The sequence below is a fragment of the Caloenas nicobarica genome, chromosome 2 (genome assembly GCF_036013445.1).
Source record: "Caloenas nicobarica isolate bCalNic1 chromosome 2, bCalNic1.hap1, whole genome shotgun sequence".
Taxonomy (NCBI): domain Eukaryota; kingdom Metazoa; phylum Chordata; class Aves; order Columbiformes; family Columbidae; genus Caloenas; species Caloenas nicobarica.
Window position 1 is genome coordinate 95,961,397 of NC_088246.1, and position 15,545 is coordinate 95,976,941.

Here is a 15,545-nt window from a genome sequence, read left to right on the forward strand (position 1 = left end):
TCAAAATGCATCAGTAACATATTTCTTTCAGCACATTTTGTGCCTATGTATCTGCCTGATAACTCTTTCCTATCTTCTGCCCTCCCACCCCCCAAATGTGAATGACCTACATGGGATGCGCACCCCCGAACTGCTTTGTGGGAACAGTTGAGACAGAGCAAATACGTTGTTTCACTGGTGCTACAGCGTTATAAAGCTATTTAGTTTCCCTTAATAAAAAGAAACACTGTATCTGCCCATCAAAACCACTAAAAAACCCAAAATGAGAGCCAAGGAGTTTTCACAAAAGTGCATGTGCTTTGGGCTGCCTCATTACAGATGCCATTTGTCTTGGTTCCAACTTAAAAGGAATTCTGAGCATCTGGGAAGCCTTGCCCCAATTTAAAAAAAAAAAAAAAAAAGAAATCATCATAACTATGTTACTAGCATCAGTTGCTAAAAAAAAAAAAACCACCCAGCTTGTATTCCCTAAACTAAACAAGGTTTGATCCCTTAAGAGAACTCAAGAGCTATTAGCTAAAATTGACTGTGCTATATGGATCACTTCGATGCAATGAGTCTGGTCACAGAACAGTGAGAGGGATGAAAAGTAGAACATCAGCCACATCTCTTTTCAAAAGGTGTGAGCAGTCATACAGGGAGGATTTGATCACTTTTGCTTTATAGTTAACAGAATGATCTAAAATCACGCTTAGACACTAAACAACCATTTACTTTTCAGAGAGTGAGCCATAATGGAGGCAACTCGGATTACCTACAGCTGCTGAACATCAGCTTCTGTAGGGTCTGGACGCGTGGTTGTGTCACTGCAGACAGCATAGCAAGGTGCCAGATGTCAGCTGAACCAGAGTTACTGTTGAGGCCCATGTCCTTCTGTACCTCATGGAAAACATGAAGAAAAAAGAAAAGTAGGGCTTCTTCCAGTGAAATGAAGTTATGCTCAGGGATTGCAGATCCACTGCTGCATTTGTACTTCGTCTCCAGAGGACCTGTTATTTCACCAGATTAACTGCTGCCTTTGTGGCTCATTCCAAAGATCCCATTATTCAAATCCAACTCAGTTTTGTTTACATTAACAGCTTTTTATTTCAAAATATATTAACCATTCTGTGCTTACAAAGGACTGCGGTGTGAATACAATATTAAGTTAAAAGCTTCTTAAACCTGCTACAAAAAACTTTTTTATTAGGAAGAGGACTGGTGCATACAATCGAATTATGTAGTTTAAATAGCTCTTCAGTCTACATGAGTACTTCTCGATCTTAACTCACAGGTTTTGTTCTGCCACAGATAGACACAGGGGTTATATTTTCAGTATTACACATGCGAAACCAAGTACCGTACCAAAACCAATTATGGTAACATTAGTTTTGAACATAGTTCCATTCTGAAGATGTATCACATGTACATTTACAGACAAAATTTGTGTCAACAGACAATGGAAGTTATTGCTCCAAATCCCCACAGGTTCTGGGTAGGAATGCGTGCTTCAGAACAACCCATGCTCTGCAACACAAAAATCTGCTGTTCGGTTTGAGTAGGCTCTAGCCAGGCTTAGGATCTGATGTGAAAAGTGTCTTTGGATTTGGTTTGGCGAAATTTACCAAAGGGAAAAAAACAACTTCCCCGGTCTTCCAACCCAAAACATCAAACACTATTAACACATATAGATATAGGTAAACATGTAACTATTAGTATAAAAAGTTCGTTTCCAACCATCACTGAAGCATAGAAAATTTTAACAATCCGAACAAATTGTATGCTTGCAGAATATACCAGTGATGACACTGGAAACTGAAAACATCGATCTACACAGCCAGTTAAGTTATAAACAGCACAAAAATGTTAGTCAACTGATACTTCTTGAAATAGCTTCAGTTTTGGGGTGAGACTGGCAGAAAGGGGGCAAAAAAATGGATTCTGTTTTTCCAGCCTTATGACCTGGATGTCAATTCTTAAGCTTAATGAGCTTTTTGTTCTGTGACTACTTTTTAGTTTTGTGATGCCTCTTAAATTTAATCTACACAAATACCATGAAGACTTACTTTGACCTTAGATCCTCACTGGATCATTGTATACAATAAACAAGTGGCAAAGAGTAAGGCTAGGAAAAGAAATCAACATTTTTTGCTTTAAAACCATCATGCTGAAAATTCTTCAGATACATTCACGGATGCTAGAGCACTCACTCTGCCTTCATTAGCTTCTGAATGCATCCTGCTGCAAGCTAATACGCCCATATCCAACCAAGCTTTGGTGTGGCTACATAGTGCTATATCCAAAGACTAACCTCTAATTCAACGCAATATGAGTTATGTTCGCCCAAGTCCATCCATAAGCAGAGCAAATCAAGGATGCATTTACTTGTCAAATAGCAATTCCTTCCTGAATTGGACCTACCATTTCAGTATGGACACTCCAAGCACGCCCTTCAGGTCCTGGAACTTATCTCAAAAGAGGATGAAGCAACACTCTAAGGTACTAAACTGGATTCAAACCACGATACCAGATGAGGTGTGGAAGAGATTAAGAGATGGGAGAACTGAAGACATATTCATGACCTACTAATTTTGGCAGCTCTTCAGTGGATGTGTGCAAATACTTTCAGGAACAGTAATCTCTCAGCAATGGATTACCAGATGGAAAAACAGCTTTTCCCAACTTCATATTAACTACAACAAAACAGTTCTAGTCACTCTACCTGTATTTACTTGGCTCTTCCCCAACCTTTATCAAGTAAACATTAATCCTAGAAAATGTTGCTTGTTTTCATTATATACAGGCATTATTTTCTTATCGGATATCTTAAAAAAAAAAAGTACAAAATTTCAGTTAAAGGCTGAATACGATAGACACTGCTCATATTTGAATAACACTGCATAACAATATATACATTTACAAACCCAATGTAGAATCCCTGAATATGCTCATCACTTCTGGCATTGTTTCTGGTTTCAAAATACCAAGTTCATTTTCCACATTACAATTTTTTTTTTTTTAGTTTCCAATTTTATCATTTAAAAGCAATTCTGGAGAATTTTACCATAAAGCATTAAGGTATTTTACTAAAAGTGACAGATAAACAGTATCAGGTTAAAGATCAAGCTTCCCTAATGTGTGTTAGGAGTTTTAGGCAATTATAGTTTTGTAGAAATGGAAATAAGAAGGGAATTGCCCAAGTATGCATCACCAAAAAGTGTAAGAAATAATAATAATAAACCGTTAGAAATATAAGACAAGATACAGTTTATAAAGATGATGCATCCACAGATTTAAGAGATGCCAGCTGTCACTCAGCAAAGACTGTTTCACTTGGGAACCAATTTTCTCTTGTAAAATTGCAAACTTCAAGGCAAACAACTGCATCTCTAGAAGAATGCTACCTCCATTATCAAATATAATGAATACTAACTCCGATCCCAACAGCTTTCAGCACCTTCTGGAGGAAATTGTAGCTGTTTCCAGAGGTGGTATCTACAAAGGTGGCACCATCTGCTCTGACACACTTAAGCCAATATAACATGAATGCAATGTTTGAATAAAGGCAATTGTTGGAGCATGTTCCAGCACTGATGTAAAGCCATCGTGTCTCAGCAGAATAATGGCATTTTCCCATCATTACTATATCAGATCCATAGGAAAGGCAACATTCTTTGCAATATTCTGCCACCAGCATTAGGGCTTAGCAGCATAACAATTCTGCTGCTGCTTTTACTGAGGAACAATTCTATCCAGTTTTGTGTTTTCAGGCTTTCTGAAAAACAATGTTTAACATTGCAGTCGTACACCTATTTCAGAAGGTACACTGATACCCACATGGTATCATACTGGAGACAGCATCCATTTTTCCCTACACAATGCTTTTTTCTTATTTTATTTTATTTATTTAAACAGATGATGGATTTCCTAATCCACTAATCACTGACAAAATATATATATGTATATCTTCCTGCCCAAAGTCTTGAAGAGAAGCCACAGAGCCCTTGAAATCAGACAAATCTGAATATACCCTAGGTCAGCTGCAAATACATACCATTGCACTTGGAAATATCTGACTGCTGTCTCCATTATTAGATATATGGGTATCAACTTAATTTCTGAAAAACTTTTATCATATGTATGACTATAACATTAGAAAAAATTTTTAAAAAAAGAAAAAACCAAAAGGTGGTCTTTCAAACTAAGACATTACTGTTCCCAGCTGGTCACGGTGTATCGGTGCTGCAAGTCACCTTATTGTAGTAAGGCTGGCAAAATGAAAGTGTGCCAGATTCCTGCCCATTGCAGTTTGTTGCTTCATGTATTAAATTAAGCCAGTATTTACAGTGACCTGAAGTTAACACACTGGGCTGTAAAGGGGCACACGTTCACTTCTGCTAGCTCTGCTATACACAGTAATGTTCAGTCAAGGTACAGCAGGGGAGGAAGGGCTAACAGTGCAAAAACCAGTTACCACCGGTCCTTTGGAACTACACTTACTTGTAACAAGCCTGATTTGCTAGAAGAGAATGATAAAAAACAGCACAGTTTTATTTTACAGTACCATGAGAACATATTGTCTTCATTTACTACAAGGATTCTCTTCAGAATTCTAAACTGGTTTTGTTCAAACTGAATATTGAATGTACTAAATACAAGTAAATACCTGCTCCTGGAATGACTGTAAAGCTAAAGACCATCAACTTGCCTATAAGCATTATGAAAAAGATGGTCTCTCCTAAGAAAACTGTAGTTTAATGCCACTACAGAATAGGGTGTGTGAGGAGTTTCACCCACGGAGCTTCTGCAGATGAGGCAATATAACCAGGAACTGGCACCTCAGAAGTCAAAACGACCAGTTTGATTATTTTTACATTAATGTGAGATTGATCTAAACTAAACTGTTCTTAAAGAGGCTGAGTCTTTTCAGAAAATAATACAGATTGTTAAATACGCACGGACAAGTTTTTCTATTTCTACAGGTAACTACGTATTAAAGACAAACCATTAATAATCAAGGTACACTTTTTCATAAGGTGGTGTTTTGTTGGTACTTTTTTTAAACGTGGATAAATTCAGTGAATATTTCATGTTCTAAGAAAGTATTATTGGAGGTTTTGGTTCTTCTTTTTCATTTCTTTTTTTGGCAATATACTGTTACTGTATCACCACCGAACCACACAATTGGTTCCTCAATCACGCATGGCACATACATGAGCTCCTCAAGCTACATTTACTGGGAAAGACTGTACTACGGGTGGCTCTTCACAGCAAGCCCTAACTGAATTTGAAAGAGGAAGCATCAATATGAAACCCCATTTAAAAGCAGGGCAAACTAACAAGACTACATCAGATAGGAATTCTCTATACAAAACTACTTCTCTTTATGTTGGGAAAGAAACATTTCAAAACAGCAACATATCTTCTCAGTTAATTTTACTGATTTGCCATTATTGAAGATAACTGTGTCTGAAATACCATTTTAATCTTCCAGCAGAGACCCTTATTCGATCTAAGAAGGTTGGGTGAATGGGGATGGAGAAGACAAAAACTTAAAACCAAACAAAAGAATGCTTTATAATGACTCTTTAAAATGACTGTGTTGAATACGATAGGCATCTGAAAGATTGTCTCAGAAATAACTGGGATAGCAAATGTGGGCAATACAAATGTCCTGACCAGTGAGTAAAGATAAGCAATGGAAAACTGGAAATACATTAAAGATGTGTATTTCTTGCTAGGTATCTTCTTTAAATGCTGACTACAAGAAGCTATAATGAGAACACAACATTTCGGTGCAAAATTCTTGAGTAAAAGGTAATGTAATAAAGAAGTTTCCCAAGTATCACAGTGGTCTCATTCAGGCTGGTTAGAATGTTGGGGGACTACTTAGGGACAGACTCAGGTTCTTTGTTATACTTTACCCTAGACAGTAACAATTACAAAAATGTGTTTCATTAAACACTTTATGTGATCCACAAAACCAAGGAAATTAAAACACAGGACATTTACTTAAGTCAAGCAATGCATCCTTCAGTTAGTTGTAACTGATGTATAGGTCTTTCAGCATTTAAAATATTCAGTGGGGTGCTTCTGTATTTCAATGAACTTGAGTCAAACCACTAAATTAAGCCTGAGTCTGTCCTCCAAATACATACCTGCAAGTTTACAAGTGCAACATCAGCATGCTTGAAACCCCCCATTTAAGCATAAAGTTTCATCAATAAAACAGCAGCAGCTAGTTTTAAGAATCTGAGGAGTAGCTATTTGTCTCTCAATAGAAAGCCTGTTTATCACAAACCTGTACCAGGATTTTCTTGCTTAGTAAATATCAGAATACCTTCCAAACACTTTGTATGGCAATGTAGTTTTAGAAACAATGTAAAAATACATGCAATATCATGAAAATAGAAGCCTTCCAAATCTACCAGCACTTCTGCAACTTGAGTAAAACAAACATCCAAGTTACCAAGAGCTGTCTCTACACAAATCTTAGATATCATTATTTCTAGGTAAGAACTGTTCCAACAGTTCCATTACTGTCAACGACGAATGGAAGGCATGGCTGTATTTTGTATAACTCATCATCAACCACACTCTGACATAAATTCAAGATAAGTTACTAGAAACTGAAATGTGGTTCTTTGGTTAAGCATGTGCACCTGCTACTTTGTACCTAGGGCCTCACTATATTTGTTGAAAAGCTGTTCAAGTATGAAATTTCTACCAAAACCCCACACTTCCTATTTAAAAAACGGATCCATTTATCAAGATCCATTGTGTCAAAATATTTCAACAATCAATACAAAAGGCCTTAATTGTCACCAAAACTGCAATTTAAGCAAAATTACATACGGAAGAAAAGCACTAGAGTAGTCTGATGCTGTGACTTAGGCAATGCACCATTTCAGGAATTTAAGAACTCTGTTTATTATTCAGATATATCTTAATATATAAGATATATTTTATACCTTATTAAGATATTTGGCTAGAGGCTTACAGGAAAAACAAAACCAACAAAACCAAACAACAACAAACTAAAATAAAACAAAATCCATGCTTTCTCCCCTTCCTCTTTGGAAATCAACTTACATTTGTTTGCAAAGTTAACTGAACCCAGCCACAGCATTTGAAAACCAACATTAAACAATCCTCATTCAACTTCTTCCTATTACTGGAAGCAGACATGACCATCGTACATTACCTCTGCCTGAAAACACTTAAGGCCTTTGATTAAATTTAGTTGACAAGATGACTCCACTGGGATGGTGGGTAAACAGCAACATACTACCAGATTTCACTGCAAATGAGGGCAAGATTTAAACTACTTAAACAAGCCCTCCTATTTAAATATGAGGAAAACCCACACTTAATGATTTGTATGTCTACTACTTTCAGGTAGATACTAGAAATACCAGTCTCCAACAACATTAAATTTCAGTGTGTATAAGAGGATAATATTTAGGTGTTATTGTAAGGTACAGATGATGGCCAAAGCCTCTAAAGACATACTTTGAGGAGCAGCAAATAATTATATTCTACTTTCATTTAACAATAAGTGGTTTACACCTTTTTTGCCACCAGATTAACTCAAAATAAATATTTTAGAATTACCTTTCTTTAAAGCTACTACAATTTAATAACACAAATAACCCAATAAATAAAAGCCTATTGAGTCACTTCAGTAGATAATAACTCCAGTGGATATACTTGTCCTCTTAACCGTTCTTTTTATGAAGACGGAAGGTCTTCAAGGTCTTCAAGAAGGCAGCTGAACTGTGTGTTAGTATGCAAAGCCAAGGGAAGTCGACATTCTCTCCTGAAGAGGCAAAGTGCACAATAATGTAAGGCCAGCAGATGTTCGAGAAGTGGTTTCTCCTAAAACCCAAGCTATGCTTCTTGGTGAGCTGTCCCTAGGCACAGCTGGAAAAGGACAGAAGGCCATGGCTGTAGTGAACTCGAGACAGAAGACAGCGGTTCTCTCATGTTGAATAGGTGCAGCACAGCAGCTTCATCATTCTGCAGCCATTTTAATATCCTCGAGATTCTCTCTAGATGACCTGGGTGTCAGGAGGGGGGGAAAAAAAAAAGTAAGAAAGACTCAAATCTGTTGAGTGATTAAAAATATCTAGTTACCTACAAATGAAACAGGCAACAAACACGCATATTTTTGTGCGTACTGTGGGCAGCTCTATCTACGACATATACTGGAAGTCTTGGAACACAACTTCTACAAGTCAGAGACTACAGACAGGTCCGATTAGTGGTTTTTCTCCTCAGTACCCACATGAAAAATGACAACATTATTCATGTGAATGAAGCAAAGGATTATTTCTGACAAGCACAGAATCCTCTTTAAGATATATGTATAATGAGCTAACCTATGTAATTGAACAAGACAGTAGAGACATTAAAATGGCTACAGTCATTAGTAACTTCACAATATGATTTTCAACTCCAATTAAGTATTCAATTAGGAGTTTATTCATCCCATTCCTTAACTGTACAGTTTAAAGATACATTTCTATAGTCCATCCTCGGTAACTTCAATAAACAGATCAATCAAGATCATACTTTTAACGGAATAATGGCATATAATGTTATCTCATTTTTTAAATTCAAGTATGTTCACTTGTATTTTGCAGAATGGTACAGTAACCCGTAAAAATGCAATATTTGCAGGTAGGCCTCTTATTAAGGACAATGAACACTGACTATCAGATATCGATGAATAATAGTTTTACACAGAAAAAGGGATGCTTGACCACCTCCTAGCACAACAGCAACATGCAAACTATAGGATACAAGGGTATTACCAGTGAATTTTCTAAAAGAGCCTTCTGTAAGTAGCTGAGAGACATTAAATAAACATTCCAAGCTTACAAGATCCAGTGAGTTTTTATTTTGCTATGATTTTTATTTCTTGAGTATAGGACAGCTGAATCCTCTCCAAATACTCATGTAGGTGTGTAGGCAGAGTAATATATAAAACTCATGCACACATTCGCTATACCTATGTGTACATACACTGATCCAAGTAGAAACATGATGCATATGTGTAAGACATTTATAACTTACCGGTAAATCTGTAATGGCCACGCTGTTTGTGACGGAGTGTGCACTGAACTTGTTGGACTCACCAACATGGCACTATATATGTTAGATGCAACCACAAGTATACAAAGTAAAATTGGTCCTATGATGGCTCCTTCCAGCCCCAGGTAATACGCTCCACCAGCTACCGCAAGACCTGTCAGGTAAGGATGACCACCTCTGGAATTACGGCACAAGAAGTATAAAATTAAGAAGAGCAAACAACAATACTATCAATTATGAAATGTGAATTAATCATAAAGTTTTATTAAGCTTAGGAAATTACACAGAGAGCTATAGATACCCATATTTACACTATAAACAGTTGTTTAAATGACTGCACAATTATTCCAGCCTGTATTCTGTGCTATATTTGCACAACAGATCAGTGTTTTATAGCATCTAATCCTTGTAATATCCACAATGAAGTAGCTACTTTATAGACATCTGCTGAAGAATGTCTGAAGGAGTCAATGGCAAAGACATTTCCCTTTTGAAAATGGAAAGATGGTTGATCACAAAGAAGGTTTGTGCTTTGTGCTCAAGAACTGTTAAATTTTAAGACAACTAGCAAGATGTACTATGACTGCCCCTGAGAAACAACATTATTTACACCATGATTGCAATTTACATTTCATCTTTCAAAGAATAGTTAGCACACATTCTTTGAATAGACAGTCATGTCTTCTCATTTTGTTACAAAACAACCTCTCAGATTGTTTGTTATCATTAGTTTTAATGTTTTCAGATGAAAAACAAAACCAGATTTTTACTAACATATAAATATTTACCAGAAAGTTGGGGTCAATGGAGCTTTTGATATGAGCTTTTATGGCAGCAGGCCATGCCATTTTTCTTTTCTATGGTTCAGTGCAGATGCACAACATGAATCCTATCAACAGCATTTACACAAAACCTGCTCATCACGCTTAATCTTTGTAGCGAAAAGAATGATGGTAATATGGAATTATATAAGAAAAACTACAGTTTCAACTTAGCACGCAATTTTCAGGAAGTTGCTCTAAATTCTGAGTGTAATGGACTGAAAATACCAGCCAGTCAGTTCAGAGCTCTGGCAGTTTCTGCCAGGTTTCTACAATGGTCCTGACTTCTACCCAACTCCCTCATTGGCAGTCTTCGCCTTCATCACAACTGTGGGCAGAACGAGACCATGAAACAGGACCTGTTACATCATACACACCTCAGTCATGTCTTACCTAGATCAAATTTAACCTATTGGTAGGGCTAGATTGTTTTTTTGAGAGGACAGATTCAAGCTTGAAGTTTTATGTTTCTCCAACGGTAGACACATGATTATTTTCTAAACTTTTAATAACTTCAATTTTTTTTTTCCAGCTTTTGCATCAGTGTAAATGTTCTTCTGGCTAGTTAGCTAAATTAAACAACAGATCACCTGATGAAACTGGACTACGGTATAAATTCAATGCATTTGAAAAACCCTGCATAACCGAATTATAGCTATTTCAAATAGATTTAATCTAATCTGCAAGACAGCATGATGCTTACTGTTCTATCTAATGGGAAGAATACAATTTGGCTTCACTGTCAGAAAATCTATTCCTGCCATATATATTTTCTGGACAGGAAACAGAGCCTGCATCCCCTACAGCAAAAAAATGTATTCTAATAAGTAGAAGAATTATTGGAGGATTAAATAGCTACTGGTCTTAAATTTATCCATGATCTATTGTTGGAAAAAAATCATAATTTAATTATACTTCACCTGTTAGCTTTGATTCATGCAAAGTAACTAATGCCACAGTCTATGAAAATTATTATTAATATTCTGCATATTAACATAAGGTTCTCTCTGTTCAGTATAATTATATTTGATAAACAAAAATACTAATTTCAAACGTAACAGAGAACTGATACACTTAATGTCCTTATTCTACATTAACTCTGCTATAATAAAAATCAGCACAAATGAGGGACTAGAACCAGTACATAACTTAAGTCTGGATCATGAAGTTCTCGATTCAGACAGTTTGCTAGGATTGTTTCTGATGATCAAGACTGAAGTATGATTAGAGTACAACTTTATGTCTACCTTGTGCACGCTTGTGAACATGAACTTGACAGTTCATATCTTTGCCAGTTCTGTTAAACAGCGCTGCCTTATCTTCTAATTTGAATTGCATAAAGGGATTCCCCTGATATTTCAGCAGCAGAAAATGTCAGTGGACACTGCAGTTGCACTCTGGATACAACTGCAGACGCTGACTCCATAATTTGGACTTTGTTTCTCTGTGTACAAACTCAGAGTTGAAACCAGGAGATATTTCAAGTCAACAGAGGCAGCCAAATACCTAGCAAGTTTTTTCAAGAAATCTGTGCCTACCTTCCACAACAGGAAAACAGCACTGGCTACTGTCTTCAGTTTCACAATTTCACCTTTCTCAACATAGTTAAAGATCAATCCATAATCAAAAATGTTTACACTCAGATGTGGTGGCACAACACAAAGACTGGCTTCATAAAAATTCTCAAAATTCTCCCAATCCATTCTGAAAAATTAAAGTATTTTTTTCAGGTCCCTAACTAGCTCATGGATTTCTTGTTTGTTCTGCAGCACCATCTGGCATCAGGTGATGTACAGGAAAATGCTATACAGTGCAAAGGTATTCTCAGAATTACTTTACCAACCAAAACAGTTGATTTTGCTGACTTTGAGAACAAGTTCAAGACGTCTGAAGTGACAAAGTTCACAGAAGAGAAGCCTGAGAAAGTAAAGGCACTTAGGCCAGTAAGACTTCTTACATCTGTTCCTCTGTTCGAAGATCCTGTTTTGGCTGCTTCAGAAAAGGAAGTTTAATTTAAGGTGTCAATGATCATTAAGCATTTTTACATTTAACTTTAAAAAGTCTCCAATGTACTTACCCTGATATATCTGAATAAATTGCTGTATCTACAAAGTAGGTTGGCAAGAGGTGAAAAACCAAGAGCAAAATGGCTTTGCATCCCTGTCCTTGCACAAGCCACAGATCTAGGACTGCAGGGACGGCTGCCCAGTACGTCCCCAGAAATGGCACTGCTCCGAGGATTGCTGCTAATGCTAGGAAACAGGGAACCAGAGGTGAGAAAAAGACCAGGGAAATGTATTCCATAAATATATTTACAGTTAAATTCTAACACTTTTGCCACTCTGGTAGTCTCACTTGTATGAACTGTTGTAAATAAGACACTGAAGAAGTGCTACATAAAGCGCTCTTGGTGCTTTATAGCTGTGGTTTAGGAAAAACCCTAAAATTACAGTATTCCCTATACAGAAAAGCTTCACCAACTGTTGGTCATAAGGAGTTACCTCCAAAAGAGACAGAAGTCAAAAAATCAAAGTTATATCAATCATGCACATTTCAAACTGTTACATAAATACAAATTAGCAACTCTGTGCAAGAAAATATACAAGCAAAATTCTGTCTCATTGTAACTTACCAGATCTCCTGCAGTACATAAATAATGTAGGTAGTACTGTGAGAAACCAGGCAAATGTAAAATCCATGACATATGTATTTCTGTATGCACGTACATGCACACAGGCGTACACCCTTCTCATTACACAAATACCTGTTTTAATCTAAAGTGATGCATTATTGTTGTCATTCTAATTTAATGCAACAAGAATTAACACAATACAGAAAAATCATAGTTTTTTCTTTTTTTCCTCTTCTTTTGGTCTCATTAACCAGAAGCAAACTTTTAAAATTTTGTGTGTAGCTGAAAGAAAAGGAATAATTGTCTTCTAAGTGGGTCTTAATGACAACCAATGCCTTTAATGTACCTGCACTTCATAATAAAGACATTTCCTATTATATTGGTTTTTGTTGGTTTGTAGCTTCCCTTTGTTCCTTCATACATGAAGGCACAGCATTTTTTAATTACTTTTTTTTTTTTTTTTTTTTTTTTTTTTTTTCTTTTGGTCAGGGGAAGAGAGGCAAAACAGAAACAGGGGAGATTTTTCAGTGAAAACTGTTTAGACACTTCCAGAGCTAAGATCAAAGAATAACACAAAACCAGAGGCTGGTAATACAGCCAGGCAACAGTACTGAGAAAAAGCAGCACGCCTTTATCGTGCATTTTCACGACACCACACATTCCCGCATTTAGGCACCTTGAAAAATCAGCACCTGAAACAAAAGCCAAGTCAGGCAGTATAAAGTTAAAACCTGCTAAGACTCAGGCTGGATAGAAGGGAGAAAGAATTACATCCAGCAAAAGATGGATAAGTAAAATAGATAGCATGGGATCTGTTGTGAGAACAGAAAAAGGCAAGTCTCAGAGGTAAGATACCACTCAGGGACTTCTGCCCATCCTACCCATGGCCATCCTGAAACACCCCTGGAATAAGTTCCAGGAGTGCTACATACGTTCACTGTTGGAACCAAAGATTTTGAAAATAAGAGCTATGAAAAGCTGTACAGTCTGTATAGGATAATTAAACTTATGGCAGTTTAATTTAAACTTGGAAGAATCAAGCAATGCTAAGAAGTTTTATGGAACCACAATCCATATCACAGAAGTATTAAACTTGTCATAGTATTTTCATAGTGGGGTTTGAACAATAAACCGGAAATAAAAATAAGGTTACATATTGAACAAGGAATAAAGAAAAAAATTCTGAACAGCTACTCATTAAGTTCATACCACACACTGAGTTCATCAATAGACTCAAGTGCTATAATAAAAAAGTAGCCAATCCTGTAATTAGAAACTGTCTTAAGACATTTGCACAAATCAACCATATTAAGGTTGTCTATGCAACTCAAATTCTGATAGTTGCCAGCCTTTGATTTAACGTTCTCTAAAAATAACTTCAAGAGTATTCTTATCAGCAACATTTAGTCCTACTGATCTTGCACAATAAATAATTATGTAATATTATCTATAAATAGATTGTAATTGTTTGAATTCTTACCAGATGGTATGAAGACTATGTTAATTCCAAATATAGTGTGAGTCAGCCAAGTATAGAGTCCATAGAACCCAGCCATTTTGAGGGAAGCATCAAATACACCTCTAAAACAATCAAAGAAATACTGTTAAATTTTATTTGCAATAGGATTCTGGGATCTACAAAGATATACATAAGCTGCTTTGAAAACCTGCAGAGTCATTCAGTGCCACAAATCATACAACTCAAAACATTACACTGAACCCTTTATACATTTATTCCCTATGAAAAGAAAAAGCATCCATCACACCTGTTATTTAAGGTATTTAGACACAAAAACCCCAGACTCTTCTTTACTGCACAATGGGTGCCAGGGATAAATTCCTTGAAAGAAACTGCTCAAGCATCAGACCACATCCTCTATCAAAAACAATCTTTTATCTATGAGAAGGAGTACCATTCTATGCATGAACTACTTTTTCTTTTCTTTAGCTGCTTACATTTATATTCCTGCTCGTTCTTGTCGGATTAAAACCACTCATCTGTGAAGAGAAATACGCTACTTAAATGAGGTTCTTAGGGACATGGTTTAGAGGTGCACTTGGCAGTGTTTAGTTAATGGTTGGACTCTACGATCTTAAAGGTCTGCAACCAAGGTGATTCTGTGATTCCATTATATACTTACATGGCTTTCCAGATGAGAATATTCGAACACCTCGTATTCCTTACTGGATTTAGCATCAGTATCTTTATCTTCCTAGCTTTTAGGTTGCTTACTAGGTTACATTACTGGAAACCAAACAGAAAGTCTGGTAATCTAATTCGATCCTGCTGAATCTACATTAAATATGCTGGCCACAAAACAAAGTTCTCCTCTCTTTGCTGTGACCACAGCCTCACAAGACAGCAAACAGGCAGCAGAGTACTGTGCCACACCTACAGCACTAGAGAACTTACACACATGGAGTAACCTATAACTGAAAGCCTGTGCCTTAGCACTACAATCACAAAAAATAAACTCTAAAACGGGTAGATCTCACCATTGCATTATGCCAGTTTTTCACCCTTATTCGAGAAAGGTATGAAGCTTCCTGAAACCACTATTTTAGCTTCGATCTAAGTAACTGAACTATCCTTGAGTTCCCCTCCTCGTAAAAGTCCTAACAGACAGATCATTGCAGATGTGGTGGCACACATCCCTTCTTAGCAAAGACAAATGCAAACTTTGCTGATGTTAACTTCCCATTTTACATTTCACGCTTTTAGTCTTTGAAGGTTTGGGAACTCCAGCAGGAGGGCAGAGAGGACGGGAAGACACACAACAGAAATCATGGGGCCAGATGATTAGTTGAAAGGTTTTCTTTGCACTTCTAAGAGGAACACAGTCTGCACAGAAGTCAGCCCTTTCTGGAACAAAAGCTTCTAAGAGCGGTTTCTGTCCTCTGTTGAGCTGATAAAGCCTTCTAGAAAAGAAACCTTCTCTGTTATTAACTACTGGGTAGAATCTTCTCTGAACTACCAGCAAGAATTCCCATACTCCCAGTTTTTGCTTCTTTGGGCA

The 15,545-nt window shown here is 36.7% G+C and overlaps 1 protein-coding gene across 3 annotated transcripts in view; it reads right to left on the reverse strand.

Annotated features, from left to right (window-relative positions):
• Positions 1–1,081: 1,081 nt before the first annotated feature.
• TMEM245 (transmembrane protein 245) overlaps positions 1,082–15,545 on the reverse strand; it is an 87,356-nt gene continuing 72,892 nt past the window's right edge. For all 3 annotated transcript variants that reach the window (XM_065628418.1, XM_065628417.1, XM_065628416.1), the window contains 4 exons: positions 14,009–14,109; positions 11,974–12,148; positions 9,058–9,252; positions 1,082–8,039 (listed from right to left, as the gene is read on the reverse strand). In XM_065628418.1, coding sequence (XP_065484490.1) covers positions 7,994–8,039; positions 9,058–9,252; positions 11,974–12,148; positions 14,009–14,109 — 517 coding nt within the window. In that variant the 3' untranslated portion in view covers positions 1,082–7,993. The remainder of the gene's footprint in view (positions 8,040–9,057; positions 9,253–11,973; positions 12,149–14,008; positions 14,110–15,545) is intronic.